Here is a 24563-nt window from a genome sequence, read left to right as displayed (position 1 = left end):
GAGCATCTTGGGTTTGGAAATTTAGTTTTAGGATTTATTTGTATACTTTTATTTTTCGAAATGCTTTAGGCTGCAAATTTGAGTCCAGCACTTAGGGTGTTCAAAGTGATTTTTTTTTTTTTCCCAGATATGTGCAAATTATTGTTTTTAAAATTGCATTCAAATATACTAGAGTGATAAGGCCACTTTATTTTTGCATTTAAAAAAAAAAGCTGCCATAGAAAGATGAAGTCATTGCTCTCGAGGTCCTGGTGGTGAAGACTTGTTTCCATGGAGACGTAGTGAGTCGGTAGCGGTTTACGGCCGTGATCTGAAACCCAGCGTTGAAGAAGCCGCACTAATGAGCCTCTGATCGGTGTAGTGTGTTGGCGTATTGCTGTCGCCCTGTGAAATTCTCTGGCCTAGCTTCAATGGCAACTCCAACATGATGACATTTCAGGTTAAAACGGCAGCGGTTCCTACGGCCAAGGTCTTGATAGCTGCAGAGGGAGGCTCGAGTTGCAGCCTGCGCGGCCCGGATGTGCCTCAGTATCCCGCTGCCTTCAGGGAGCTCCGGACGATGGGCGCATCTGGAGGACATGCAGCTGTCAGACACAACATTCAGCTCAAGAGGTTTCCCGTCATACAGCCTTTGAGCAGTGAGTAAGCGCCTTTTCACAGCAGGGCATAGCGCTACCTGGTTTGACTCCTGCATCTGCATTAATGTAACTACACATTGCTAGCTGTGGATGGGGAGGTTATGTGCAATGACGAAAATGTTTTTTTTTTGTCGTAGAACCGAGAGATCAAAAGTCCTTGTTCACTACATTCATTGTTGGAGGGTAAGAAACTGTCATGTCTTGCTTTTGAGCCAATCAGTGACTTTAATTAGAATACTTTTGCATAGTAGAAGCATAGATTTCACTGCAGGTCGGTGGGGCTTGGGCATCATGCGCACGGTACAAACTGTCAAGCCTCCAAAGTCCTTTCTAACACTGAATATTTTTAGATCTCCTCGATTAGCCAAAGATGACCCACCACAGGCCAACAGCATGGAACATGAGAGGAACATCTGTGGAAGACACTTTTTGTTTGATACTCATTGTAAGTATGTAGCCTCTACTATAACCAAAGTACACAGGCCTGCTCTAACAATTAGCTTAATATAGTTTAAGTCCTGAGAATTTTAGTGGAACTATGCAGTAAAATTACACTTGTACTTTACATTAACAGCCACAAGATGTCGCTATACTGCCCAAAATGGCCTGTCACCTGGGGCTTTTAAGGCAAATCAGCACTTCACAGATGATGACACAGGGCTTAATAAGGGTTTAATTATTTAGCTGTGATGCAGTGTGTTGACTTGAGTGAAAGCATCCCTTTTCCTTGTGCTTCTCACCTTATGTGTTAATAGGTGTAAGGCCAGAGAGAACCAGATCCATGATTCCTCCTTTGCCAAAAGATTACCCTGTGCACCGACCAGCCAACCTGCACCCCCTCAACCTGTCCAAGGGGCTATCCCACAGCCACAAGAGCGGGCCTTTTGTCCTTGAGTAGGCATCCTTTAGTCTAATGTGAATTTACCATATGCTACATGTATGTGCTAAAAACTCCACTCAATAGGCCTCTTTTCAATGCCTCTTTGTTTTGCAGTTGCAATGAACAGTTTGAATTGACCACAAGTCCAGCCATTCTTGTTCCTTCCACATTTGTCCTCAATGGCAGAAACACCTTCCCCGTGGGAAACTGCAAACTCAGCAGGTACCTATACTTACATGAGGGATAGATCCTTGCTTGTTTCCGAGTAAGAGCCTCAACTTTTTTCATCTTATTAGGTCAAAGGCAAATTACCCAACCTACCACTTGCAGACTGTTAAGGAGAACCAAAAGAGTAAGTCATTATCTATGTACGTAAGAAATGTGATTCATGGGTTTCAAGCAAGTGATTCCTTCCTTTGATTTCAAGGACTTCATTCTATTCAGAATATATAGCAATATTGCAATTTAAATCAAAATATTATAACTACAGAGGACAGTTGCCATGCCAAATCCTTCAAATCTGGAAGGCATCCACCTGAAAACTTTGAGTAGGCCATAGTACTTATAGCACCATGGATCGTGTCTGTGTGCCTTTTTGCAATTGTACTTTTATCTGAGGGAATGTTTGAGAGTTTTGGCCAAATATATATGTACAAATGTTTAAACCATTGGGTTGTGATGCATTTCCAGTGGAAATGGGCCAAATTTTGTACATTAGTCCCCTCAGTGCTTGAGTATAATTCATGTGCTAAACTGTACGTTAGTCTATTAAATGTACATCCTGCTTCAGCTGTAGCTTTCCCTCTGTGTTCCAGTCCAGACCTACGCAGACCCCGTGATTGGTGCTTCTCGGTCCTTCTTGCACCGTATATCAGAGCTGTCATCTCTTCAATGTGAGACCGTGCGACAGGAGAGGCTGAAGAAGATGAAGAAGCCTCGCAAACCGGCCTCCTGACAATCACCACTGCACCCGAGGGTCAACACGTCCAGCTCTGTGCCAAGGCTGTCTGAACTCAATAAAACACCCAGAGTACCCTGCTCCTTTCAGTGGCTCGCTCTGACAGCTATTCTGTCATCTATGATCTTAGTTTTCTGTGTAACATGGCTAATCTTCACATTCTGGGACTCTTGACACCCTCTGGTGGCAGTTGGACTGTACAACAAAACACCTTACTGCATGACAGTACATTTATTTTTAGGAAGCTTAAATGCTCTTATGTGATATTGCCATATTTCTGACTGTTTTATTAAAATGTTACAGATATGCAGCACATGTTTAGCTTTTGAAATGTATAAACAAATTTATTTAAACTTGCTGCGTCAGATCATAATACCAGTGTCTGGCATGTTTAGCATAGCCATTATCGTGCCTTGGTAAAGGTCTTCCTGAAATAAAAAAAAGTACATTTATTTTTTATTAAACAGTAGTGCCTGTATTTTGTTTTTGTTTTCCCTTGTTTCAGTGAGGTGTACATTTCAGTGACGATGACCTAGAAAGCAGAGCCCTCCAGCCTGGCTGTGGCTCCTCTTCTGCAGGTTTTACTGTCCTTTTTATTTGGAGTGAAACAGAATGGCTCGGAACAAACAGTACACAATTGTGTCTTTAACAGGCGCCGCACAGAGGCTGCCCACAAGCGGTATATCATTTCACCAGAACTCAGGTGAACTCGTCACTAGATGACCTTAGACGGCACTTTGGCGCTTCTATGGGACGATTCTTGTAAGGTTGTTCCAATAATAAACACTGTCTTAATCATTTTATTTAATTTTAATATCATGGAATTAATGTCTTGGAAAAATAAAATAAAGTGATAGAATAAACTACAGTAAGAATGATCAAGGCTTTTTTACCTGTTATTCTTACCTTTAACTTAACAGAACTATGCACATTTTGTGCTGTGTGACTAAAGATGGCATACATATCATGCTGCAGCGAAGGTATTTGCAAATATTTTCTCAAAACTTTCATCTTTCCATTTTTTTTTTACAGCTGCTGCAGACAGTGTAATCTTAGAAATGTGTGTGTGCAGATTTACTGTAGATGTAGACTCACAGACATCCACGTGCATAAACAGCATATCAAGGGGTCTGCAACATTTCCACAGCTCTTAACATTAATGAGATTTATGACATTCAATGTTAAAGATACTCCTCTCTAAAACTCATTTTAATTTATTGTAGTTTCATTCCTTTTTAGGTCAGACAAGATCTAGATATCAATTTCCACTTTGGTTAACACAGCTTGGTCATTCATAAGAAATAACTAGACACATACACTGGCATACTCAGATTACTACCATCAAACACTTTACAAATGGAGTCTCTCCTCTCTTTTTCCTAGTTACACACACCTCAAACATACATACAAACATGCACACACTGACTGATTTAAAATGAGTGGGCTCAGTCATAAATGTCAGAGTTGTGGACAAAGACATTCATATACATTTTTTTTTTCTTATGGAGACCTTATGGACCTATAATGTGCAGTATATGTACTGTTGTTTATCCAGGTGTTCACAATATGAGTTATGTTGAAATATTTCACTGTAAGAAATACACTGAAAGGACAGTGTCTACATAGCCTTTTAAGATCAAAAGCCAGTAAAGAGTTGGTCAACAAACCATTAAAATGACGTCTACCTGGGCCATATGTTTCCATGGAGATGACCAACTGTTTACATTCCCAACACAGGCAATGTGAAAAAGCAGAAAAATGCACTGCCACAAAATTGACTGAAGACCAACTTGTTCAAAAGATTATAATGTCTAGTATTATGCTTACATGTGTTGTAATCCAATTCCTTTGAAAACCAATCCATGTAATGTCCTAATTATTAGTCAGTGGACATGATACTTATGTTACTCATGCAATGGCTACTCCAATGTCACTCCTATCCATATGTGTCAGTGGCCTACTTCTGAGTTCAACTTAATCTAGTTGTCCCTAATAGCTGTTCAGCACTAGAGATCGACAGGTTTTTTCATGGCCAATGTCAATATCAATTGTTTAGAGACAGACAAAAACCAGTGGCTGATAAGCTCTGGCGATATTTTTGGGCAGTACCTGTCTGAACTAAAGTGTTTAAATAAAATTTATACAAAAATTCTTTATACATATTTAGGTTTGGTTGGGCCAAACAAAACATTGGCCTGTGCTGGAGATTCTGCTGGAATTCAGTAGCTATATAACATGCTGAATAATATATAGTGCAATCTCTTGTTAAAGACAGATAGACATTTTTAAAATATTCCATATATGATATCATAAACTTGTTCACATCAAACAGACCCACTGATTACATTTAAAACAATTGTAAGGTTAAGGTAAAGGTGTTGATTTATTGAAAATTACAGAAACCTTTAAATGATGTAAATGTTGGCTAGTTATATTTTCTGTTTTTGGTCATGTCCATTATACTAGACAACAGAATGAGCTCCTCACTTTGTTGCTAGATTCATTGTACTACAAATCAGCAAAAGTGCAATGCTATTATATACTACTTTTAAGCCTTTAGCAGTATTTACAGGAAAAATGTTTGTGCTTTAGAGATCAAGTCAACACCAGTTTCACTCCAGACGTACATCATATTTTTTATACATAGCCTAGTTCTATTTTGATACTGAAAGACGCTATCTAGCTAAATCTGTCCATGTTGGAATGTGTTGTCTTTGTAAACACAAAGCAGAAACGAAAGTCTTCTGTAACTCTACAACTGAAAGTTCATTCCCATCACTTTTTACTTAACTAATCGCCAACTGTATACAAAGAAGTTAACAAAACCTGTTTGTCTGCCTCGTTACATAACATTTTAATTAATGGCATACTAACAGTTCTGAAGTCTGGCCTCCTCCTTGGTCTACTGTGTCAGCAAACGCCAAAATGAAAACAAAGTGTTGTATATGAAAGGTTATTTGTCATTAAAACTTAAAAGGTTAAGTTTTTTCCAGTGCATTAATCCTAAAATGGTTATAATTAGTCTGATTGAGTCTGACAGGTGCAAGGGGTTGGGGGTCGGAGGCTGTCAACTGTACAACACACATGATTTGATCTTTACTTTCGACTACCTCAGACCAAAGCAAACTCACTGTACTGTCATTGTGCATCAGTGGATAAGATGAGCCTCACATGACACTGGCCACATTCTTCTAACGCATCTGAATAAAAGGTTGCCAGGGTATTTTTAACACCATAAGCAATCTGTCAGTTCATGTCCAATAGCTATAATAAAAAGCCAAATGATCATGTGGCGGGTATATAAACTAGTGTAGTCAGGTCAAAGGTCAAACTGTTGCAGCTTACATATACACAGGCTCAAGCACTTGGAGGTCAGTGCTGCTGATAATGAACATAGCGAAGATGAAGGCTGTTAGTGGCGGTTCACCTGATCCATTTCGAGGTCAGATATGGATCAAAGAATCTAGAAAGAAAACCTAAATCTTATTATTTTGATTTGACAAAAGATAAATCATGTTGTTTTAATCAGTCATCTCATTCACTGCCATGGTTTTCTTTGAATACCTGGAGTATTTTTAGTTTCACTTGACAGTTGTTTGGTCACGTAGCTGATCTCCTGCTGATCAAAAAGGTCAGGTGTGGGTCAAAGGAGAAATTGTGGTTTGATGTATCCAGACCAACTCCAGACACTAGAGGTCAGTGTAGCAACGACTTTAGTGGACATAATTAAAAATGAGGGATTTTTCTTGCATTAATTAAAACATTTTGCCACTAATCTAACAGAAGAGCTGCCAGATGCATGTTGTTTTTACTATTGTAGGATAGTAAAAGATTATTAATAACCAACTGTAACATTAAAGGCGCATTATGTAACTTCTCTGGTGGAAGGTCCGCTACCTGCTTGTCTCCTTGGAGTTCCCCTGGTTTGTTCTATAATCTGGCATTAATATTTATTTATGTAAATTTATTCAATTACAGGTGTTTTTTATTGCAAAGAAATTCCTTTCAAAACATGCATTCTTAATGTAACCCAGCCTGGTGCCATCACCTTTTCTCCATATAGATTATTTTAATGTTATATTCTTGAACAGTCAAGGCAAGGCATAGCTACAACATTTCCTTGGAAACAAGCAGGTGGTGGGCCGTTCCCTTGAAAAGTTACACAGTGCGCCTTTAATATAAATCTGTTGCCCTAAATGGGTATCGAAGTTAAGTTTAGTTGAAATTTTATTATTTTACAGCTTCCTGTACAGAGTAGTAAATTAGGTTCCTCCCATGTCTGCAAATAATGTCAAGTCCTCCAGACAGGGAGTGCAGGGAGCTGACACCAATGTACCAAAGACACTGAAAATATTCACCTGTGGTATGCAAGCAATGCCACTGTACACACTGAATCATAATCCCAACAAGATATAAGATAAAGTATAACATTATTTGCAGATGGGGGGGGATATTTTAGATGGCAACCCATGGAGGTGACAACAAGCAAAGGGCGGCTTACTGTTTTGCACTGGCCCCCTTGGCACAATTGTCTGGAGACCTGCCAAAGTGTGCACATTCCTGCCTTTCTCTTTGGGGATGTTTAGAGATTTGTGATGCCGAAGAATGGCCAGGAAAAGGCGGACAAGAAAGCCAGTGTGGTCTGAGGAAGAAAAAAAAGTTACAAAATTAATAAATCTAGCTGATGAAAACATTGTTGGAGTATCTGGGAGTAGCTGACCCCTCCCTCGTGCTCATTGTCAGACAGCAGTGGGAGGGGAGGAGAGAAGGAGCAGCATGCATAGTACAACATGAAGAACTTTGTGATGAGAGCTGGAATAATGGTGCTCTAAGGTTTTCCAGGAATTGCAATTAGGACACACAGAAGAGAAGAATTCCAGGTTACAAAGGAGCTTCTATAATTCCTGCTTTTTCTACTTTTGGCTATGACTTGAGCCAAGGCTTAAAACATTTTCACAATGAGCAGCACTGTGGAGTCAGTATATCTGCTTCTTGTGCTGTATTCTCTGGGACAGTCTGCATTTGGAGGGTGCGCAGGTAAATGTTGCCGGGGAAGAGATATGAATTGCCTGACAACTGATTGGAGGATGGATAGAGTCTATGGGACGTGCTACTGCGATGAGAGCTGTGGGCAGACCAGGGACTGCTGCTTTGACTACTTCACTGAATGCCCAGGTTTGTTATAAATGAATTATCTATAGGTGTGTACATGTGTATAGATAAGCTCTTGTTTCAGATAACCAAGTTGCCGAATAGATAAGAATGTGTTGTCCGGTGTAAAAAGACAGTGGGGGATAAGTGTATTAGTGCTGTAGCCATGGTGACGGTGGGCTTACAAGGAGAGTACATGTTCAGAATTTTCTTGTATGAGTGACACTTTTTGTGTAAATAATGAAAGCAGAGCAACTTGGCTCTGCATACCTCTGTATTAGGGTTGTCCAAAAAATATTATTATCAAAAGCAGATACTCTCTTAAATAAATAGCCATACTGGGGAATATCATCATCATTAAAACAAAGTTGGGGCTTTCCTAAACATTCTTAGAATGATCTTGATACACGAGAAGATAAGACCTCATATTACACAATATTAAATAAACTATTATTTTGTTTGAGTAGAAAAATGATATTATATTTTCTGAAAAAACGTATTTTTGTTATCACTTTAGTATCAAGCATCAAGACTTTTCCTTAGAAAGGAAATAGACTTTGAAATGTTAGTATGGTGATAACACGTTCTACATTTGAATTCTTGCAATTTATAGGTTACATAATATTTTGCTATAAAGATGGATTAGGCAAGTAATTTTCTGTTGAATTTTGTTCAGCAAGAATTGAATGTATCTGGGTAACTGGGACTTGTGATCCATGCAACAGATCAAAGCTGATTGCTGTCTGTAAATAGACTTGTGATAACGAGCATATTGTGTCTATAAAACTCTGTATGTTCAACTGTGCACAGCCAAGGCCATGTCGTGGAATAATCTTACCACTAAATACCTTAACAGTCCAGTGTCTAACCTCGTTTTTTAGACTCACATAATAGAATTAGTCCAAATATTTAAAGAATGCCACTTCTTATGGTTACAGTAACAATTAAACAGGCAGAATGCAGCTAAAACTATATTTTCTACACATTGGTAATGATTAGTACTTCAAAGTGTGGTTATGAAAGCTCTGGCTACGAACACCACAGGAGTGCCCCTTTGGCCTGGCTTCAGTGCCCTGTTGCTACAAGTTTAAATCAATGGCTCATTGAACAAAGCTTGTTTCCTGATGTTTAATAATGACATTGGAGACAATGTAATGTTAGAAAAGAAATATTTCTACAGTGCTATATGCAGCATGTCTTCTTTTGTTGTATTTACACATTTCAGGCAATATTATGTTTAGGGTATTAAAGGCGCATTATGTAACTTTTCCATTGGAGAGCCACTACCTCCTTGTCTCAAATGAAATGTTATTACTTTGCCTTGAATGTTCCACAGTATGGCATTAAAGCTATTTCTATAACAAAGGGGTCTGTTGTCCCAGGCCCCAGGGTCTTAGGAGCCCAGAACTGGAACCTCAGCCTATTAATTTATGTTAGAGGGGCACCCATGTGAGCCTTCTTGCCCCAGGCCCCCAGATTTCTGTTGACAGGCCTGACAAGGCCATTTAAGTAAGATCTGTGGAGAGGTGACCCCACTCTGAATGTCTTTTTTTTTTTTTTTGCACTTTTCTCTTGTAATGCAAATTTTATGATGATCATTTATGTTTTGTTTTTATTGTGATTTTTATGTCTTTCTTATTCTGTGAAGCACTTTGAATGACTTTGTGTATGAATTGTGCTACACAAATAAACTTGCCTTGCCTCTCAGTAAGAACACATCTTCAAGGACTTTTCTTTGGAAATAAAAACACAAGTGATTAAATAACTGCAAGATAAATAACATCAATATAACATATAATATTCCAGACAAAACAATAACAACTCCACAGAGGCATGTTGGTGATAGACCCCCCAACAAGAAAAGTTACATAGTACACCTTTAAGGTTTTTTTTTTTTACATTTTTATGTTAAAGTCCTTCGTTATGACTTCCATTTAAATGTTCTTGTGTTTTGTGATATTCATATTCTGTCTTACCAGCTCAAGACTGCGCAGTGAGCGAGTGGAGCTTTTGGAGTGGTTGTGCCAAACAGTGCCAGCCCTCAATGAGAGTGCGAGTGCGGCACACAGAGAGGCAGCCCTCTAACAGCGGAGAGCCCTGCCCCGCCCTGGAGCAGAGGGCCGGCTGCAAACAGTACAGGGACAACAAGGGCAGGCCCTGTGCAGCCAACTCAGGTCAGGAGGACACAGGTTCTGAAGTCGTGGTTGTCTGAAGATACAGAAAAAAAAGAAAAGAGATACAGGGCTTAAAAACTGTGTGAATAAAGAAAGAATAAGCAGAACTGATTAGTATTCTGTTAACATTAAAAAATGTAACTTGTTATAGTGTACAAATTGTTTTATGCAAAATGTGCTGACAATCAACAAACTGATCTTAAGGAGTAGGACCAGATTAAGCTTTTGACTTAATTCTGCTCAGACATATTGTGACTTGTTCAATGTTACGTTAGATTATTGTTTTTATTCCTAATGTTGGAGAAAAATAAATGAATAAAGTAACCAAGACCACAATAGACCTCTACCAAGGCACTCGTCTAATTCTGCAACTATAAAGATTTGATTTCAGACCTGCTCTCAGACTCAAAGATCAAGTACAAGTCCAAAAGTGCAAATACAATATAAAATGGGAATATATTGTTTTATGGCTGTTTTAAAATATAACAAAAATATTCTTTTTTATGTGTCTTTTCACAAAACGTCTGTACAATGCTGTTAATGGTTAAATATAACTTTTTCTCTCTAGGTCCAGCGTTTATCACCAGTATGGAGTTTGCCAAGGGTAGACCCAAGCATGACAGCTATGGAAACCCCCTGCACCCTGGGTAAGATTCACATAATTTCTCTATTATAAATCCTCGTAACAACGCCCCCTGGAGTAATAAAAGTTCACCACTACTGTTGCGCAGTGTAACCCAAACCTATGTGAGGGAACAAAGATCTGTGCGTGATGCGGTCGTTAGGTGTTTGCTCACCTGCATGTCTCTCCACACACAGTATGCTGAGGGACTGCCCACCAGCCTTTGAAATCAAACCCTGAATTTAATAATGTCGGCCTCATGAATAGAGCATAAAGCACCTGTTGGCAGTTTGGGCACTGTGACCCATCAGAGGTGGAAGTACTTCTCAAGATAACTGCTGAAGTTAAAGTAGTTACAGTCACAATAATTAAATCTGTTATTGTTAGAAGTGACAAGTGATACTTGGAAAAAAAAAAGTGCTTTTCGTTTTCTTTGAATAATAGAATTATTTGTGATATAAATCAGTTATTAAAGTCATCCATAAATGTAGTTCCTCTCCTTGCCCTCTTTCATCCTATGTAGCCTACTATTTGCTATTACACTGCTTTATCCCATTTACACCACTGCAGCAGAATCACCAGCCTCTTCAGCCACTCCATTGTTTAGTTCCAGAGAAAAATGTTCTCCTAAAAAAATGCATCACATTATCACTTATGTCTGTAGACTAGAGTAAAAGTTCACCCATGATTAAATTAACTGCTCAGCACACACCACGTGTTTCTCCTCTGGTGGTCATTGCATTGTCCAGACACATAGTTGTTCTGCTATGTGATCTTCTTTTTATAGATTTTATATTCTTCTACAATAAGACTTAATGTACACCCTCTAATCTATGTCAGTAATGACGTTGTTACCTTACCCTATCCATCCCCCTGTAGCTTCTGTGTGGAATTCATGCTGGAGTCTCGGACGCTCCACTGTTCGCTGCAGAATCGACCCCAAACTCACTGGATGCGCTACATCACAGAGGGCTTCCGAGTGTGCGTGGCCTGTGAGCCCCCCGCAATGAGGAACAACAGCGCAAGGTGCCAAGGAGATGGACAGGATGCAGACAAGTATGAAGTTTTGATGCCTCTAAATGGGATCTGTCAGAGGGGTCAAAGGTCAATGTATAGGACATTTTAAATAGGCCACTCAACCAGAAGAACTACACAGGCTCAACATGGATTATTAACATTAGCCAACTATTCAAATTCTGGTGGATTTTCATTTGGACTATTCTACTACAGAGATAGTAATGTAAGTCACAGTCTTAAGTTAAAATGTGTTCTTCTCTAGACATTAAATTATTTTAGCATAACTTTAAAGCTTGAGGCTATGTTTTATTACAATATAAAGCACCAAAAAATACAACTAAAAAAACATAGCAATTTAAAACTCATTGGTTCGAAATGTTTGTAAAATGGCAAGCCACAGTGATCAGTAAGGGAAAAAAAGTGTGATTAACAATAGGCCTACAATATCAATCTATTTTTTCACTAATTATACTCTCTCAGGTTTTCCAAAAATATAACTTATATAACCATAGTGACGAGTTTAGCATCCAATGTGAATGAAGCCTACAATGGTCCATATCATTGTTTACTTTGCTGCCCCCTTGTGGCTAAAGCATATTTGGCCCTGTTACTCAAATGTTTAATACAGATTTGCAGCAGTATCTAACCAATCACTATGTTAACTTATGTTTAATTCATGACACCCAGTACTATGAAATACGTGGGTCAATCAATAAATAAGGTGAATTTTTCGGTATAAGGACTTTTAATATAGTTAAAAGCTTACTTTTTTTTGTTTTTTACTTGTTTTTCACATGGATTTAATTTCTTTCACAGATTTAAAAAAAAAACTTTGAGAGTTTTGGCGATTAACAAAGATGGCCAACCAAGAAGCATGCTCCAGAATTGAACAGCGGTCAGTTATGAAGTTTTTGGTTGCTGAAGGTGCAAACCCGTTGGAATTCATAGGAGAATGTCAACTGTGTATGGTGCCACATGTTTCAGCCAGAAAAATGTCTACAAGTGGCTACACTGTTTAAAGAAGGACGGAGCAGTGTTGAGGATGAAGGCAGGCCTGGGAGGCCTACAGAATTGAGGTCTCCTGAGGTGATCGAACCATACACAGTTGACATTCTCCTATGAATTTCAACGGGTTTGCACCCTTCAGCAACCAAAAACTTGATAACTGACCGCTGTTCAATCCTGAAGCATGCTTCTTGTTAATCGCCAAAACTCTCAAAGTTTTTTTAATCTACAAAAGAAATTAAATCCATGTGAAAAACAAGTAAAACAAACAAAAAAAAGTAAGCTTCTAACTGTATTAAAAGTCCTTATACCGAAAAGTTCACCTTATTTATTGAATGACCCTTGTAGATAACATGTTATGGTTTTGTGTTGCAGAGATGCTGTGCTCCACTGGCAGGCGCTGGGCAGCCCTCAGTGCAGCGGGACATGGAAGAAGGTTCAGAAGAGCAAACATTGCAACTGTCCACCACAGCATAGTTTTGTCTTCATCTGATCTAAACAATCACATCACTGCCAATGAGTGTTTACAGGATATTGCAGTGAATTAGTTTTAGCAGTGGCCAACTGAAAGCAAATTTTAAATCAGTTGAGCTTACCTTTTATTAAGTCACTGCTGACCTTTGACATTTCAAATATGCATGCTGTATTGCCACTGCCACTTATAAGAAAAGATTTCACTTTTGACCCAAATATAGTTTAACGGCATTTTTATTAACAATTTACATTTTTAATAAAAAGAAATACAAAATGTGCACCAGGTTTTGAATTAGAGTAATTTCAGTAAGAAAATAACTATGAAGAAAATAAAAAAAAGACCATAATGGAAAAAAGGGCAATAATTGGGAATAATAAACCCCTTTGATAGCTCTATACAAATTATACAAATGCAGTGAATGGCCCCATTTCACAAAGCAGGTTCAACTAACCCAGAGTTTAATTCCTGACTCAGAGATATTCTACTCAGTTTCCAATTTCATTTATTTATCATAAGCAGTGAGTTGTGTGATATTATAACTTACAAAATGATACAAAATAAATAAACTTAAAACACGGTTTAATGATGAGGATTTAACTTTAACTATTCCTAGTACTTCTGTGAATTGGGAACTGAACTATCCAATCGGGGCTCTCCCTCAGCAGACCCACGTTAAACTTAGAGGAATAAAACCTGCTTTGGACCAGGTTAGTTTTAGAGTGAGGTAACATGGTGACAAAGTCCGAGTTTGGCCTAAACCCGCTTCTTGAAACAGGGCCAAAGTCTCCCAGTTTAAACCAAACCGGTCTTTTTTAGGGTTCTCCATCGGTCTTTGAGCATGGTGCCAGTGCGGTTCCCAAAGTCATAGTCCTGCAAAATGTGAGCCCACTGTCCCAGACCGTGACGTTTAACACCAGAAATAAGTTGTCTGTCTTCTTCCCAGGACCATTTCTAAACAAAAAATAACAAATATGACTGAATGACAACAGAACACAACTACAATGACAATGGACCAAAACATAGAGCTTGTGTCTTACTATGCGTGGTTTCCGCTTTTTGATGTTTGTGATGTTTGTGACATTGCACGTTGAGTCTGAAATGGATTTAAAAAAAAAAAAAAAAAAAAGCAAAACAGTACAAATATAAGTATGCCAAACTTGCTGCTGAATGACTGCGCTTTTGAGTTAATAAATACTTCAGTAGTTATACCCAAACAGACAACCTCTTACCATTCTTGGAGATTCTTTCAACATAAATCAAGGGCTGTTTGCATGTTTCTGGGGACCATATGTCACAAATTTTATTTGACAGAAGTTTACGCTTTGATCTGTGGACATAAGCAGAGGATTTTTAAAGTTGTTTTTTAAAAATTAACAAGATTGGTTCATCATGGAGTTATTAGCACAAAGAAAATAAAAGTAAAATATGAATGCAAACATCCAATACATAAAATATTCTCTTCAGCATACAGCAACAGCATAAAGTGAATACAATACGCTTAAAAACTATAACCAACACAATGGAGGAGGGAGAGAGATTCATGCAATTATATTATATAGAAAGTTTAAGCCTATTCTAACCCCAAAAATTATTACTGTACATAACTTCTAAGATTATTCTTGCACAGGATAAAAATGTAAAGTTAAAAACATACTTTTTATTGACATTAGCTGTGGTGGACTCTGGAGCAGTTTGAAAGTTGTCCTTTGCACCCGTGTCTTTGAACACGTTCCTGCTCTTAGATGACTGCACTGCTTTTGTGGCCATCTAATTAAAAGACATAACATGCACCATATTAATCTTGTTTCTAAATATTACCTGATCATGCTCTTCTTAAGCAATTAACTTTCAGGTTCAACCGTTGCCTTAATGAGAAGTCAGGATTAATGAGGCCTGTCATTACTGCAGCCTTTAAAGCTTAACCTTGGTCAATAGCCACTGTGCAAATCACTCCAAAGGCTTTCATAAATAAAGGCAGACCTGCTGAACAGGACAAGTGTGTCCTTCCCACTCATTTGGTGACAAAGTGTCAATTAGTGAATCTCATCAGTAGTTTAAACATTTAAACATCACAGATTTTTAAATGAGACAGAGGTGGATGACTTATGAATACAAAATTGATGCTCCAGGTTTTGTTGTGTGACTATGGATACATTTACTTGCATGGCTTTAACTATTCATGTTAGCTATAAGCAGGTACTATGCCCTTACCTTAAGAAGATAATCAGAAGGATTCTTTTCCAGAAATAAATCTACAACTGTATTGGCGGTCTCCAGAAGGCGGCTGTAGCTGAAGCTCTGGATGAATGGGTGGTAGATGTCCTTTTGAGCTATGACTGTTCCCAGTTTGACTCTCAGGGACTGGGTGAGAGATGGTAGAGATGTGAGAATTCAGAAATCAACAAACTTTCACAGTCACATTGATAAGTCAAAGACAAATACTTACTGATGAAAGGCTTACATTCTTCTCAAACCACTGGAGGGTATAAGAGGCATTGGATCCTTTCTCCAAGCACATAGCCACAGCCTAGTAAGGGAAATCTTGATTAGTAGTTTGTTTCACAATACGCAAAAACACACGTTGCATACACATTTGTATTACCTGAACAACCAAAAGTATTGTCATGTTTCTTGCTAAACTTTCATCCTCCACTGTCTCTTTGAGGCCACTCCAGATTTTTGCGGCAGACATCAGAGGCGACACTCTATGGTCTTCTTCAAATATCACATCTGGAGAAAAGAAAGTGACATTTATTTATTTACACAAAAATAAAATACATCTCTATCAAGCATAAGTTTCATAATAGCATGTCTTACCCAGCTCTTTCCCGTGCATGACTCTGGCAAGGAAGGCACATAAGAAAACTTTGTCATTCTGGGGTAGGTCGTCTGAAATGGCTGAATGAAAAGAAAAGAAAGAATTGTAGGCTAAAAAAGAACATTTTATTCTATTGAATAACAGGTAGGACATGTTCACCACAGGTAACAATGAATAATGGACTGTATACAATAGTTAACTAACAGTCTTAACAGTCTTAGCTCAACACGAAAGCATTTTTTTTGTTGTAAATAAATTAAAGTAATACCTAGTTTTGCTATCAATTTACAGAAAGGCTAATTTTTTAAGAAATTTGATGTAAAACGAACTTATCAGCCTTAGCTCGACACCCTGGGCTACTTCTTACCTTGAAAAGACGTCAGATTCTTGTTGAATTCACCCAGATTTCCTTCTTTAAAGTTCCGGCAGAGACTTACGAACAGAAAATCCAACATCCAGTCTGTGACCAGAGCTGTGACCTGAGAGTAACTGTCCTCCTTCTCCTCAGTCTCATGTTTTTCTGAAGAAGTTTTCTCGTCCGTTTCTTGCTCCATGTTCAAATGTAACGCTGTTGCTTTTCTGCTCTTCCTCCTCTGCTCCTGTTTATTTCCACACGCGTCACCACAGTGGCGCCCCCGTGTGGTCTGGGGCGGCAGCACTTCTCCTCTAGGCTACCCCTGTGAAACTCTGCAGCTTTTAATGATGAGCGAGAAGCCAAAATGCATTATCATGATCATTAATTAAATGTGCGGAAAGCTTGAAATGTTTCACAATATGCCTTTAAACTTATCTACTGAGCATTTATTTCATTATAGGTGTTTTTAGTGCAACAAAAATAAAGCTGTTTGTAATTATATGGCATGTTTTATCAGTATAATATAATGCAGCTTGTGTAAAAGTATTCTAAGTATTCAGAATACAGTACTCCGATTGGCCCACATATCAGAATATGTTACAAAAATACATTTTAACTTGGGTATTCAATGTTCTGTAACTAAAATAAAGAATCTTTCAAAGAATTCTTCCCATCACTGTCTGTATAACAGTAAAAACAGGGTCTGCATGTACTGCTGATGAGCCATTAGAGAAAGAAATGACTTAATGTGTCAAAAAGGCTGGCAATTGGAGATGATTCCAAGACTGTACTTAACACAAAGCATAATTTTGTGTACTTTGGGTTAAGTACATTCGTGGGATTATCCAATCTTATGGTACTCCCCCAACTGCATTCTTTGCTTAAACTTACTACACAAATATCAAATCTCAAAATGTGTAAAATGACTTTCTTTGTGTGATTGCTGGCTTACGTCTAGCTAACTGTACTGCACAAATTAATGAATAATTTACAAAGTAGCTCTGTGCTTTTCATTTCCAGTGCTTCATAATGTCTATTGTAATCGGAGCACGCTACAATCATTTAAAAGTTAATATGCCTAGATTAGCATTAGTATATGTTTAGTACATTAGTATATGATTCATAATGAGCATATGAACCAAGATAGTGCAGCTGTGCCTGTATAATTATGACACACACGCAAGTTATATACACATTTATTTGTTATTCTGCATATGCTAATAGACGCAATGGGGAACAATGCTCTACAGAAATGTTGACATACATGTACCATAACAAAGTGTGGTCACATAATTGTTCAGACTACTACATGCATACAAAGATGATGTTGCTTTGTACAGAAAAAAACAGTCTGTAGCTCTGAATGTGTCAAATACAGATAAGATAATGGACAAATAAAACGTAATGTAAGAGGCAAAATACAACATAATAAGAATAATGCAATGGCTTAATGCTTTGTAGGGATGTTTCTGTTAAGCACGCATGAGTGACATAGACAATACCCATTCTCTCAGGAAGAATACCTTTCCATATGGGATAAGGGCTGGATAATGCTGAGAAAGTAAGACAGAGCGCACTCCCATTTTTGCTGTCATCTTCAACACTATTTATTTCAGTATCCACACAAACGCCATCCCAGGGGAGTCTCTCCGATCAATGGCATGTTCCTCTCGCCCTGGCTGTCAGAATGAAGGATGGGTCTGGGCCTACGTGGAGATGTGATAACGACAAACAAAAGGGGCTCGGAAGTAAAACTGAACAGACCCAGATGGGAAGAGGGATTTTTTGAAGGTCAGATGAGTTTGAAATGAAGGGATTTTACATTGAAAATATCTTTGATTGTTGAACTATATGTACACAGAATGGGCCACAAGTGGTGCAATGTAATAATTTAGAAGGTGGTTTCTTTCTATTTATCAGCCTACACAGTACTGGAGGGCATGCAATGTGGTTAGTCTAAAGCTGTAGTGTCAGCATGAGAAATCACATGGACTTGTCACTTGGCAAATGTGTTTTTGTTTAATCTCACATGTGTTTTATGGGATTCTCAAACTCTTACTGGCCAGAAGTTTGTATTGTGCTCCTTTCTCGCCTCACTGAAGACTGATGGGGTGGATAGTGAATGCAATACACATATTACCCAGAGTGCTTTGCTCTGGGAGCCAAGACATCAATGTGGATTTGACAACATCACTGTTCAAAAAAGCTGTGAAAGAAAAACAGAGTTCTATCCAATTGAGAGAGTTGTAGAAAACCTGAGAACTCAACAACATTACTTTATCTATTACATAAAGACCTGATTTCTCCTATAAAATTAGATTTTTTTTCTGTACAGTGCTATATGAACAAAGCAAAAATGACTTGCTACCTTCTCATAAACACTTATGAAAAGGCACGCAGCATTTCAACCACCAAATATGGCAGAAAAATTGTGGTCGTGCTCTATTTTGTTTTAGAAAAAATAGAATCATTCTCAACATTGATTCACAAAAAACATAAAATCCATTGTGTGTGGCCATTAAAATTATTTTTGACAGACATAAGTTGGATTTCATTCAATCCAACTGTAATATAAAAGGCCCAAGTGGTCAATTTGGATCCATACATAGTCAAATTTGAAGTCAATTGCTATCCATACGAAAAAGTCAAACTCAGATTTTGCATTGTTTGTGAGAATCTGGTAGCTGTAATACTGTTCGCCTCATATTAAAGATATAACATTGGAAAAATACAAGTAGTTTCTGCCTGTACACTTACAAATCCCATAGACAGAAAATAAAGTGCCACAATTCTTGGCCTGCATAGATTGCACATTCCACACCTTTCTGTGACAACAAAACATGACTTGAGTAAGAAAAACAAATGTAAAACAAAAGACAGGAACCACCCAATCATATTCGGCCAATATCTTCGTCGTTTGCGAGGCTCCAACAAACGCAACGTGCCGCTAAAAGTATCATGCTAAAACAATAGAAAAATCATTTCAGCAACAACTCATCATCATCATCATCATGGAATCAAAGGCAACATACAGACAAGATATTTCAGTCAGTGTAAAACAGAAGTGAGCAAAAAAGACCAAAAAAATAAAACTCCTTTGGGTTTTTAAGTTTGACTGAAAATCATTATTTGTTCACAATATAACACAATAAATTACAGTCCAGGACGCAAACACATATACAAAATAAAAAGATGCTCTCAAATTGATCAGCAGGATCAGATAAAACTCGCAGTAGTACCAAACAAACTGACATCAGGGTGCCGAGGATATGATCAATGCAAAACAAAAAAACAAAATATATCAATAATAATAAATGTCATTGTATATGTTCTTACATTATATATTTCTATGCAGCTGAGATAGACAAGAGCTTGACAGTGTGCTTCATTTGGTCCATTGATGCCACTAGGAAGGAATTTCTATTGTAGTTGATTATCTACTACTTGTTTTTAGTGAAGCGTTACAAGAGCAAAAGGATTATTGCCCAGGTGTACTGTGCTGTCTTATTTGGCTAAATTCTTTCTAGTTAATGTAGAATTTCCTATGACCAATCTAGACCTATGTATTTTACACTATTTGATACAATAAGCCAAACATAAAAATTATATATTTACTGTATATTTTTGTGGGTTTGAAGAAGTAGTAGTTTCTTGTCCAAAGCCTATTTGCAAGTACTGCTAGTATATTTGGCAACTACAAGTGTGAGTAAAAGGAACAACGTTTTTTATCCTTATTGTCAAGATCTGTGATAATTGGATGCACAACCTAAATAATTACTTATGAAAACCCAAAACATTTCATACAGTTTTCATAGACCGTTTACCACACTAAACAAAAATAAAAGCATTACAAGGTCGTCATGGGAACATTGCATTTCCACAAAAAGTAATGATATGTTTTTATTTTAGAGTTCGCTACAATGCAACACCCAATCTGAGGGCTTTCTGTGTTTTTCTACCTAAACCCACCCACCATCCTCTCACATTATTTTTCACATTGCAAGTATCAGTACTGGCATCAACAGTCTTTTTGTTTTACCATCCTGTGCATTGTCACTGGCTTTGATGTCCCGGTATTTACAGTGGAGCGCTTTCAGCAAACTAAGCACCGTAAAATATCTTGTCTTTGTCTAAATGCATGCTTTGTACAGTTAAGTCCCCCTTCCTTCAGTTTGCTAGAAAATAATTATGTACATCAGGAGGGCCATGAGTCTACCTACAGCAATTGATGACATCCTTTATTTCTCCGGATAAGCACCTCAGTTTTTCTCTTCTTCAGCAAAACACAAGTAAAAGGGACTTGTCATGCCATGCAAAAATATCTTTTACTGCATCCTTGTCTTGCGTTCCCGAGTCTTTTAAATTATCTTATTGTCACATGCTGGTTTCACAGGTTGGAGAAAGACTGCCATCTCCTGGTATCAGATGGATTTCCGTTGTAAACATGTGGTTCTCGACTTTGTTGTGTCCACTTTGGTTGCTATCGGACTCCCCACTTGCCCCGACTACAGCTTGGGTGCAGTTTTGTGCTGCCATCTTGGGCGACAGGGGTCCTACCACCGCCCCTGCCACCTCCATGAGATGATCCTCCGTAGTCGGGTCCTCGTCTCCAGGTGGGGTGTCTACGACCAGCCTTTTTGGGGATAATGACTCCTCCTCCGCAATGGGAACGAGCTCATCCGAACACGGTATGAGTGGGGACAGCTCTCCATCGGGTGATTCGACTTCCATGATGCTGGAGCTGATATCTCCAGGAGAGGTAGTGCTGGGGGGTGTCAGCGGACCCTCTGCTGAGTTTCTATTTACCGTCAAACCCTTTATCTTCAGAGGATTGTTCCTTCTCGGAGACATCGTTTCCATGGCGCTATTAAAACTCCCATCTTCGTCAATGTGGAGCTCAGACTGATAGAGTTTGTCCGCCGTACCCAGATGACTCAGATCTAAAAATGGAAGCTTTGTATGAAATTCACAAGGTTCAATGCCATCTTTTTGTTGCAGAAAATCCTCCGAACAGCATGCTCTCTGCACTTCTGTCATCTCCAGCTCCACCTCCTCTTTCAGGGTGGATTCTGGACTGTAGGTTTTCTTGGGCGAACCAGGCCCGGTCATAGTTGTGCTCATGGTGCTCATTGAACTTGCAGTATTTAAATTGTTGAAAGATTGTGATTTTGTCATCTGATTGTATATCTCTTCTAACTTCTCGGCGTTAAGGTGTTGTGGGGTCCTGTGTTCATGCTGTGGACTTCCTGATGTGATAATAGTTATTCGATTAGGGGACAACTCTGGGTTTCTTTTATCTGGTGACCGTAGGCTAGTTTCTGATGACGCATTCTTTGCTGACCCCCAACGACTTGGCGAGAGGTGGTTATCAAATCTCTTTTCCTCTCCTTTCTCTACCACTACGTCCATGAGCTCCATACTACGAGCGAAAGCATCTTTGAGATTCATTGACACAATACTTCCATTCCTCTTTGCCCTTTCGAGCGCCTCTCTCCTCTTGATGGCTTTTTCCTGTCTCTTCTGCTCTTTGTAGAACTCAGAGAAGTTGTTAACAATGATAGGAATTGGGAGGGCGATTACCAGCACTCCTGCGATACAGCAGAGCCCCCCTACAATTTTACCAAGCAAAGTCTGCGGGTAAATGTCACCATAGCCCACTGTAGTCATTGTAATAGTGGCCCACCAAAAAGACGCGGGGATGCTGGTGAACTTTGTGGCATCTTCGTCTTTCTCGGCAAAGAACACCAAGCTGGAGAAGATCATAATGCCCATCGCGAGAAATAAAATAAGTAAACCAAGTTCGTTGTAGCTCCTTCTCAAAGTGAAACCCAGAGATTGGAGACCTGTGGAGTGCCTGGCCAGTTTTAAGATCCTCAATATTCTCATGATCCGGAAAATTTGCACCACACGCCGCACGTTTTGAAACTGCAGCACGCTTTTGTTGGATTCAGTCAGAAAGATTGTAACATAGTAGGGGAGGATGGCGAGCAAGTCAATGACATTGAGTGGGCCCTTGAAGAACTTCCACTTGTTGGGAGAGGAGAGGAAGCGGAGGAGGTATTCCATAGTGAACCAGGCGATGCACACTGCCTCCACATGGGCGAGCTGCGGATTGTCGTTGGCATGACCGAATTCGTCCGGCACTTGTAGCTCCGGTAAAGTGTTGAGGGACAGGGCGATAGTGGACAACACGATGAAGAGGATAGATATGATGGCCAAGATCTGCGGAGAAAAGAAAAAGTAGACATCAGAAAATGGAAAGAAAATCAGCTTGGTAAAGAATTTCAGTGATGGAAATGTTTAGGAGACTCCAGAAATTGAAAACTTCATGAACTCAAGACAAAACTGAGGGAGTGCTACTACATAACACTAAGACACAAAATCTACATTTTTATTAAAGTGGAAAGCAGAAATTGTTTAAAAAGATTTATTATTGATAACTTTGCTTCTGTCCCATTTTTCTCATATATTGCTTTATCTTGCACATAACTTACACAGTTTGTAACAAGAACCAGTGAAATATCCCTGAAGCAATAATATGCATAGAGTGATGCCGAACGCTATGAGATAAAATAAAGCTCAAAAAGCAGTAAGTGGGTTTAGGAATATAAATTAGTTTTATGTAAACAGGCCAAACCTAGTTACAGACCAAATCTCTCCTCAATCAATGAAAACCTATTACCTCGGTTCCATCTATATTTATTTTGGCCAGCTATTTCAAGTCAGCGCATCCAAATTCATGGAACTGGGCCTAATGATTTTTTTTTTTAATTCAACAAATCTAGTGGAAACTAATAAGAGGGTGATTTAATCTTTGAAACTTGATATTCAGGAAAGGCAAAGTCCTGAAATGAATGAAAGTGGATATACAGAGGAAGGATACATGAATCTCTCAAAATGCCACTAGCATCACAGTTTCATTAGAGCCAGTTCAGGTTTTCATTCTGTCTGTGTTATTGGTGCGTTTGTTTTCAGCTTTTCACAGTAAATGCTTTAAGAAAGTCTGACTGCACTGTCCACATTGGCTTCAAATTGCTTTAGAAATAGCAAACTACATCTCCAAAGGACCATCGTAAAGTCCCACACCATTGGTTTCGAGACACATCTCTACACAGTTTATAAAGTGATATTTTTCTCTATAGCAAGCAGGTCTACAGGGGGTCCCCCTGCATGGGCTAAAATTTAATATGGCCGTCAGCTTCTATCAAAAACTCTATAGTTCCTGGCCAGGACCATAAAAAGCAATATCAGAAGTACTGTCTGTACATATCTGCTCCCGAGTTAAATTTGACCTTTTCATTAGTAGAACTGTCACTATTCCCATACCAATAAATCTGTCTTGGAGTGACAATCAATATCACTGAATGGGTTACATACATATAAGTGCAAAAAAATGGCTGTTTTAGTTAATTTCATAATATCCTGCATTTTAGTAGTTTTAGGGGTTAAATTTAATGGGTTTTATGGAGTAGAATCTAAATCTTAAAAAGAGGTAAAAAGAAGTCAAAAACATCTTAAAACAAGTAAAATTATTTTAAAATTAATACAAAAAATATTAAAATTGTGAATCCAACTCTATTTCCAACTATTGCAGTGTTTGATCCATAACATTCTAGACAAGTGTCGTAACGGTGCGGATAGGACCAAAGGATGCAGACCAGAGCAGTTTTAACAGTGTTTATTTACAGCGGTGAAAATGCAGTCTTTAAACAGGTCACAAGAGCAGGTACAGGAACCGGGGAGCGGGAGACGGGTCAGGCGGGTGCGGTGCAGGTAGAGGCGGGCAGGACAGGACCAGGACGGGGATAGAAGCAGGTGCGGTACCAGGGCGGGCGGAGCAGACGAAGACCAGAGCGGGGAGCGGGTGACAAACCAGAGACCAGGACCGGACAGGAGACGAGACGAGCAGGAGACGAGACGAGCAGGAGACGAGACGAGCAGGAGACGAGACGAGCTGGAGACGAGACGAGCAGGAGACGAGACGAGCAGGAGACAAGACGAGCTGGAAGCGATACCGGGACTGGAACGTGGCGGCAGGAGCTGGGCGAGTAGAGGCAGGAATCTGGAGGGTGCATAAATCCAAATGAGCATTTGCAGGAAGGTACCATATAACAAAGCTTAGCAAGAAACATTCACGTTTTACACGCGGACGGTCTGGCACCGAGTGTAGACTGCCAAGCCTTCTTGTACTCAGCAGCAGGTGGTGGTGATTAGGCTGATGCACCCCAGGTGTGCACGGGAGGAGTCAGGCACTCCACCCAGCTCCAGACACACAGGTAGGGGAGGGGGAGAGAGCACGGGAGGACAGGGAAACTGACATCATGACAGTACCCCCCCCCTAAGGTCCACCTCCTGGTGGACCCCCAGGCTTGTCAGGATGAGCGCGGTGAAAGTCTCTCACCATGTCGGGGTCCAGAATGCGTGCCCTGGGCACCCAGGATCGCTCCTCCGGACCGTAACCCTCCCAATC

At 39.2% G+C, this 24563-nt stretch overlaps 4 protein-coding genes across 5 annotated transcripts in view; 2 read left to right on the top strand and 2 right to left on the bottom strand.

Moving 5' to 3' along the window:
* Nucleotides 1–225: 225 nt before the first annotated feature.
* On the top strand, nt 226–3345 carry si:ch211-171b20.3 (uncharacterized). Its single transcript, XM_033986031.2, has 7 exons — nt 226–638; nt 776–821; nt 989–1083; nt 1394–1532; nt 1633–1740; nt 1815–1870; nt 2334–3345. Exons 1-7 carry the CDS (start codon nt 425–427, stop codon nt 2471–2473), a joined length of 798 nt encoding a protein of 265 aa, XP_033841922.1. The 5' UTR covers nt 226–424; the 3' UTR covers nt 2474–3345.
* A 3903-nt stretch (nt 3346–7248) lies between these two features.
* LOC117388484 (somatomedin-B and thrombospondin type-1 domain-containing protein) lies at nt 7249–13047 on the top strand. The gene is made up of 5 exons (XM_033986032.2): nt 7249–7651; nt 9607–9801; nt 10370–10448; nt 11303–11479; nt 12821–13047. The coding sequence occupies exons 1-5, from the start codon at nt 7435–7437 to the stop codon at nt 12936–12938; spliced, it is 786 nt and encodes a 261-aa protein (XP_033841923.1). The 5' UTR covers nt 7249–7434; the 3' UTR covers nt 12939–13047.
* A 595-nt stretch (nt 13048–13642) lies between these two features.
* terf1 (telomeric repeat binding factor (NIMA-interacting) 1) lies at nt 13643–16364 on the bottom strand. Of its 2 annotated transcripts, XM_033986318.2 has the most exons (9): nt 16106–16363; nt 15738–15818; nt 15523–15650; nt 15367–15447; nt 15132–15281; nt 14575–14687; nt 14150–14247; nt 13958–14013; nt 13713–13871 (listed from the first exon to the last, which is right to left on the bottom strand). In XM_033986318.2, exons 1-9 carry the CDS (start codon nt 16290–16292, stop codon nt 13713–13715), a joined length of 1053 nt encoding a protein of 350 aa, XP_033842209.1. In that variant the 5' UTR covers nt 16293–16363. The 2 variants fall into 2 exon arrangements, with proteins under 2 accessions (XP_055085938.1, XP_033842209.1); XM_055229963.1 differs by having other exon boundaries at nt 13643–14013; nt 16106–16364.
* A 909-nt stretch (nt 16365–17273) lies between these two features.
* Nucleotides 17274–24563, bottom strand: part of LOC117388550 (potassium voltage-gated channel subfamily B member 2-like) — a 101957-nt gene continuing 94667 nt past the window's right edge. The window contains exon 3 of the mRNA XM_033986116.2: nt 17274–22315. Within this exon, the coding sequence (XP_033842007.1) occupies nt 20468–22315 (1848 nt within the window). The 3' untranslated portion in view covers nt 17274–20467. The remainder of the gene's footprint in view (nt 22316–24563) is intronic.

The sequence above is a fragment of the Periophthalmus magnuspinnatus genome, chromosome 20 (assembly GCF_009829125.3).
Source record: "Periophthalmus magnuspinnatus isolate fPerMag1 chromosome 20, fPerMag1.2.pri, whole genome shotgun sequence".
NCBI lineage: Eukaryota > Metazoa > Chordata > Actinopteri > Gobiiformes > Gobiidae > Periophthalmus > Periophthalmus magnuspinnatus.
The sequence above is the reverse complement of the archived record's forward strand: the minus strand, read 5'-3'. Positions and strand labels throughout refer to the sequence as shown.

What these genes read in the sequence shown, in the direction of transcription:
- si:ch211-171b20.3 (XM_033986031.2), top strand. Translation starts at nt 425, where the DNA reads ATGATGACATTTCAGGTTAAAACGGCAGCGGTTCCTACGGCCAAGGTC. An exon ending in AGCGGGCCTTTTGTCCTTGA is followed by an intron (nt 1,533 to 1,632) that starts GTAGGCATCCTT and finishes TTTGTTTTGCAG; the next exon opens with TTGCAATGAACAGTTTGAAT. An exon ending in GGAAACTGCAAACTCAGCAG is followed by an intron (nt 1,741 to 1,814) that starts GTACCTATACTT and finishes TCATCTTATTAG; the next exon opens with GTCAAAGGCAAATTACCCAA.
- LOC117388484 (XM_033986032.2), top strand. Translation starts at nt 7,435, where the DNA reads ATGAGCAGCACTGTGGAGTCAGTATATCTGCTTCTTGTGCTGTATTCT. An exon ending in GGAAACCCCCTGCACCCTGG is followed by an intron (nt 10,449 to 11,302) that starts GTAAGATTCACA and finishes ATCCCCCTGTAG; the next exon opens with CTTCTGTGTGGAATTCATGC. An exon ending in GATGGACAGGATGCAGACAA is followed by an intron (nt 11,480 to 12,820) that starts GTATGAAGTTTT and finishes TTTGTGTTGCAG; the next exon opens with AGATGCTGTGCTCCACTGGC.
- terf1 (XM_055229963.1), bottom strand. Translation starts at nt 16,292, where the DNA reads ATGGAGCAAGAAACGGACGAGAAAACTTCTTCAGAAAAACATGAGACT. An exon ending in CATGCACGGGAAAGAGCTGG is followed by an intron (nt 15,651 to 15,737) that starts GTAAGACATGCT and finishes TCTTTTCTCCAG; the next exon opens with ATGTGATATTTGAAGAAGAC. An exon ending in CTTCTGATTATCTTCTTAAG is followed by an intron (nt 14,688 to 15,131) that starts GTAAGGGCATAG and finishes TCTTTTAATTAG; the next exon opens with ATGGCCACAAAAGCAGTGCA.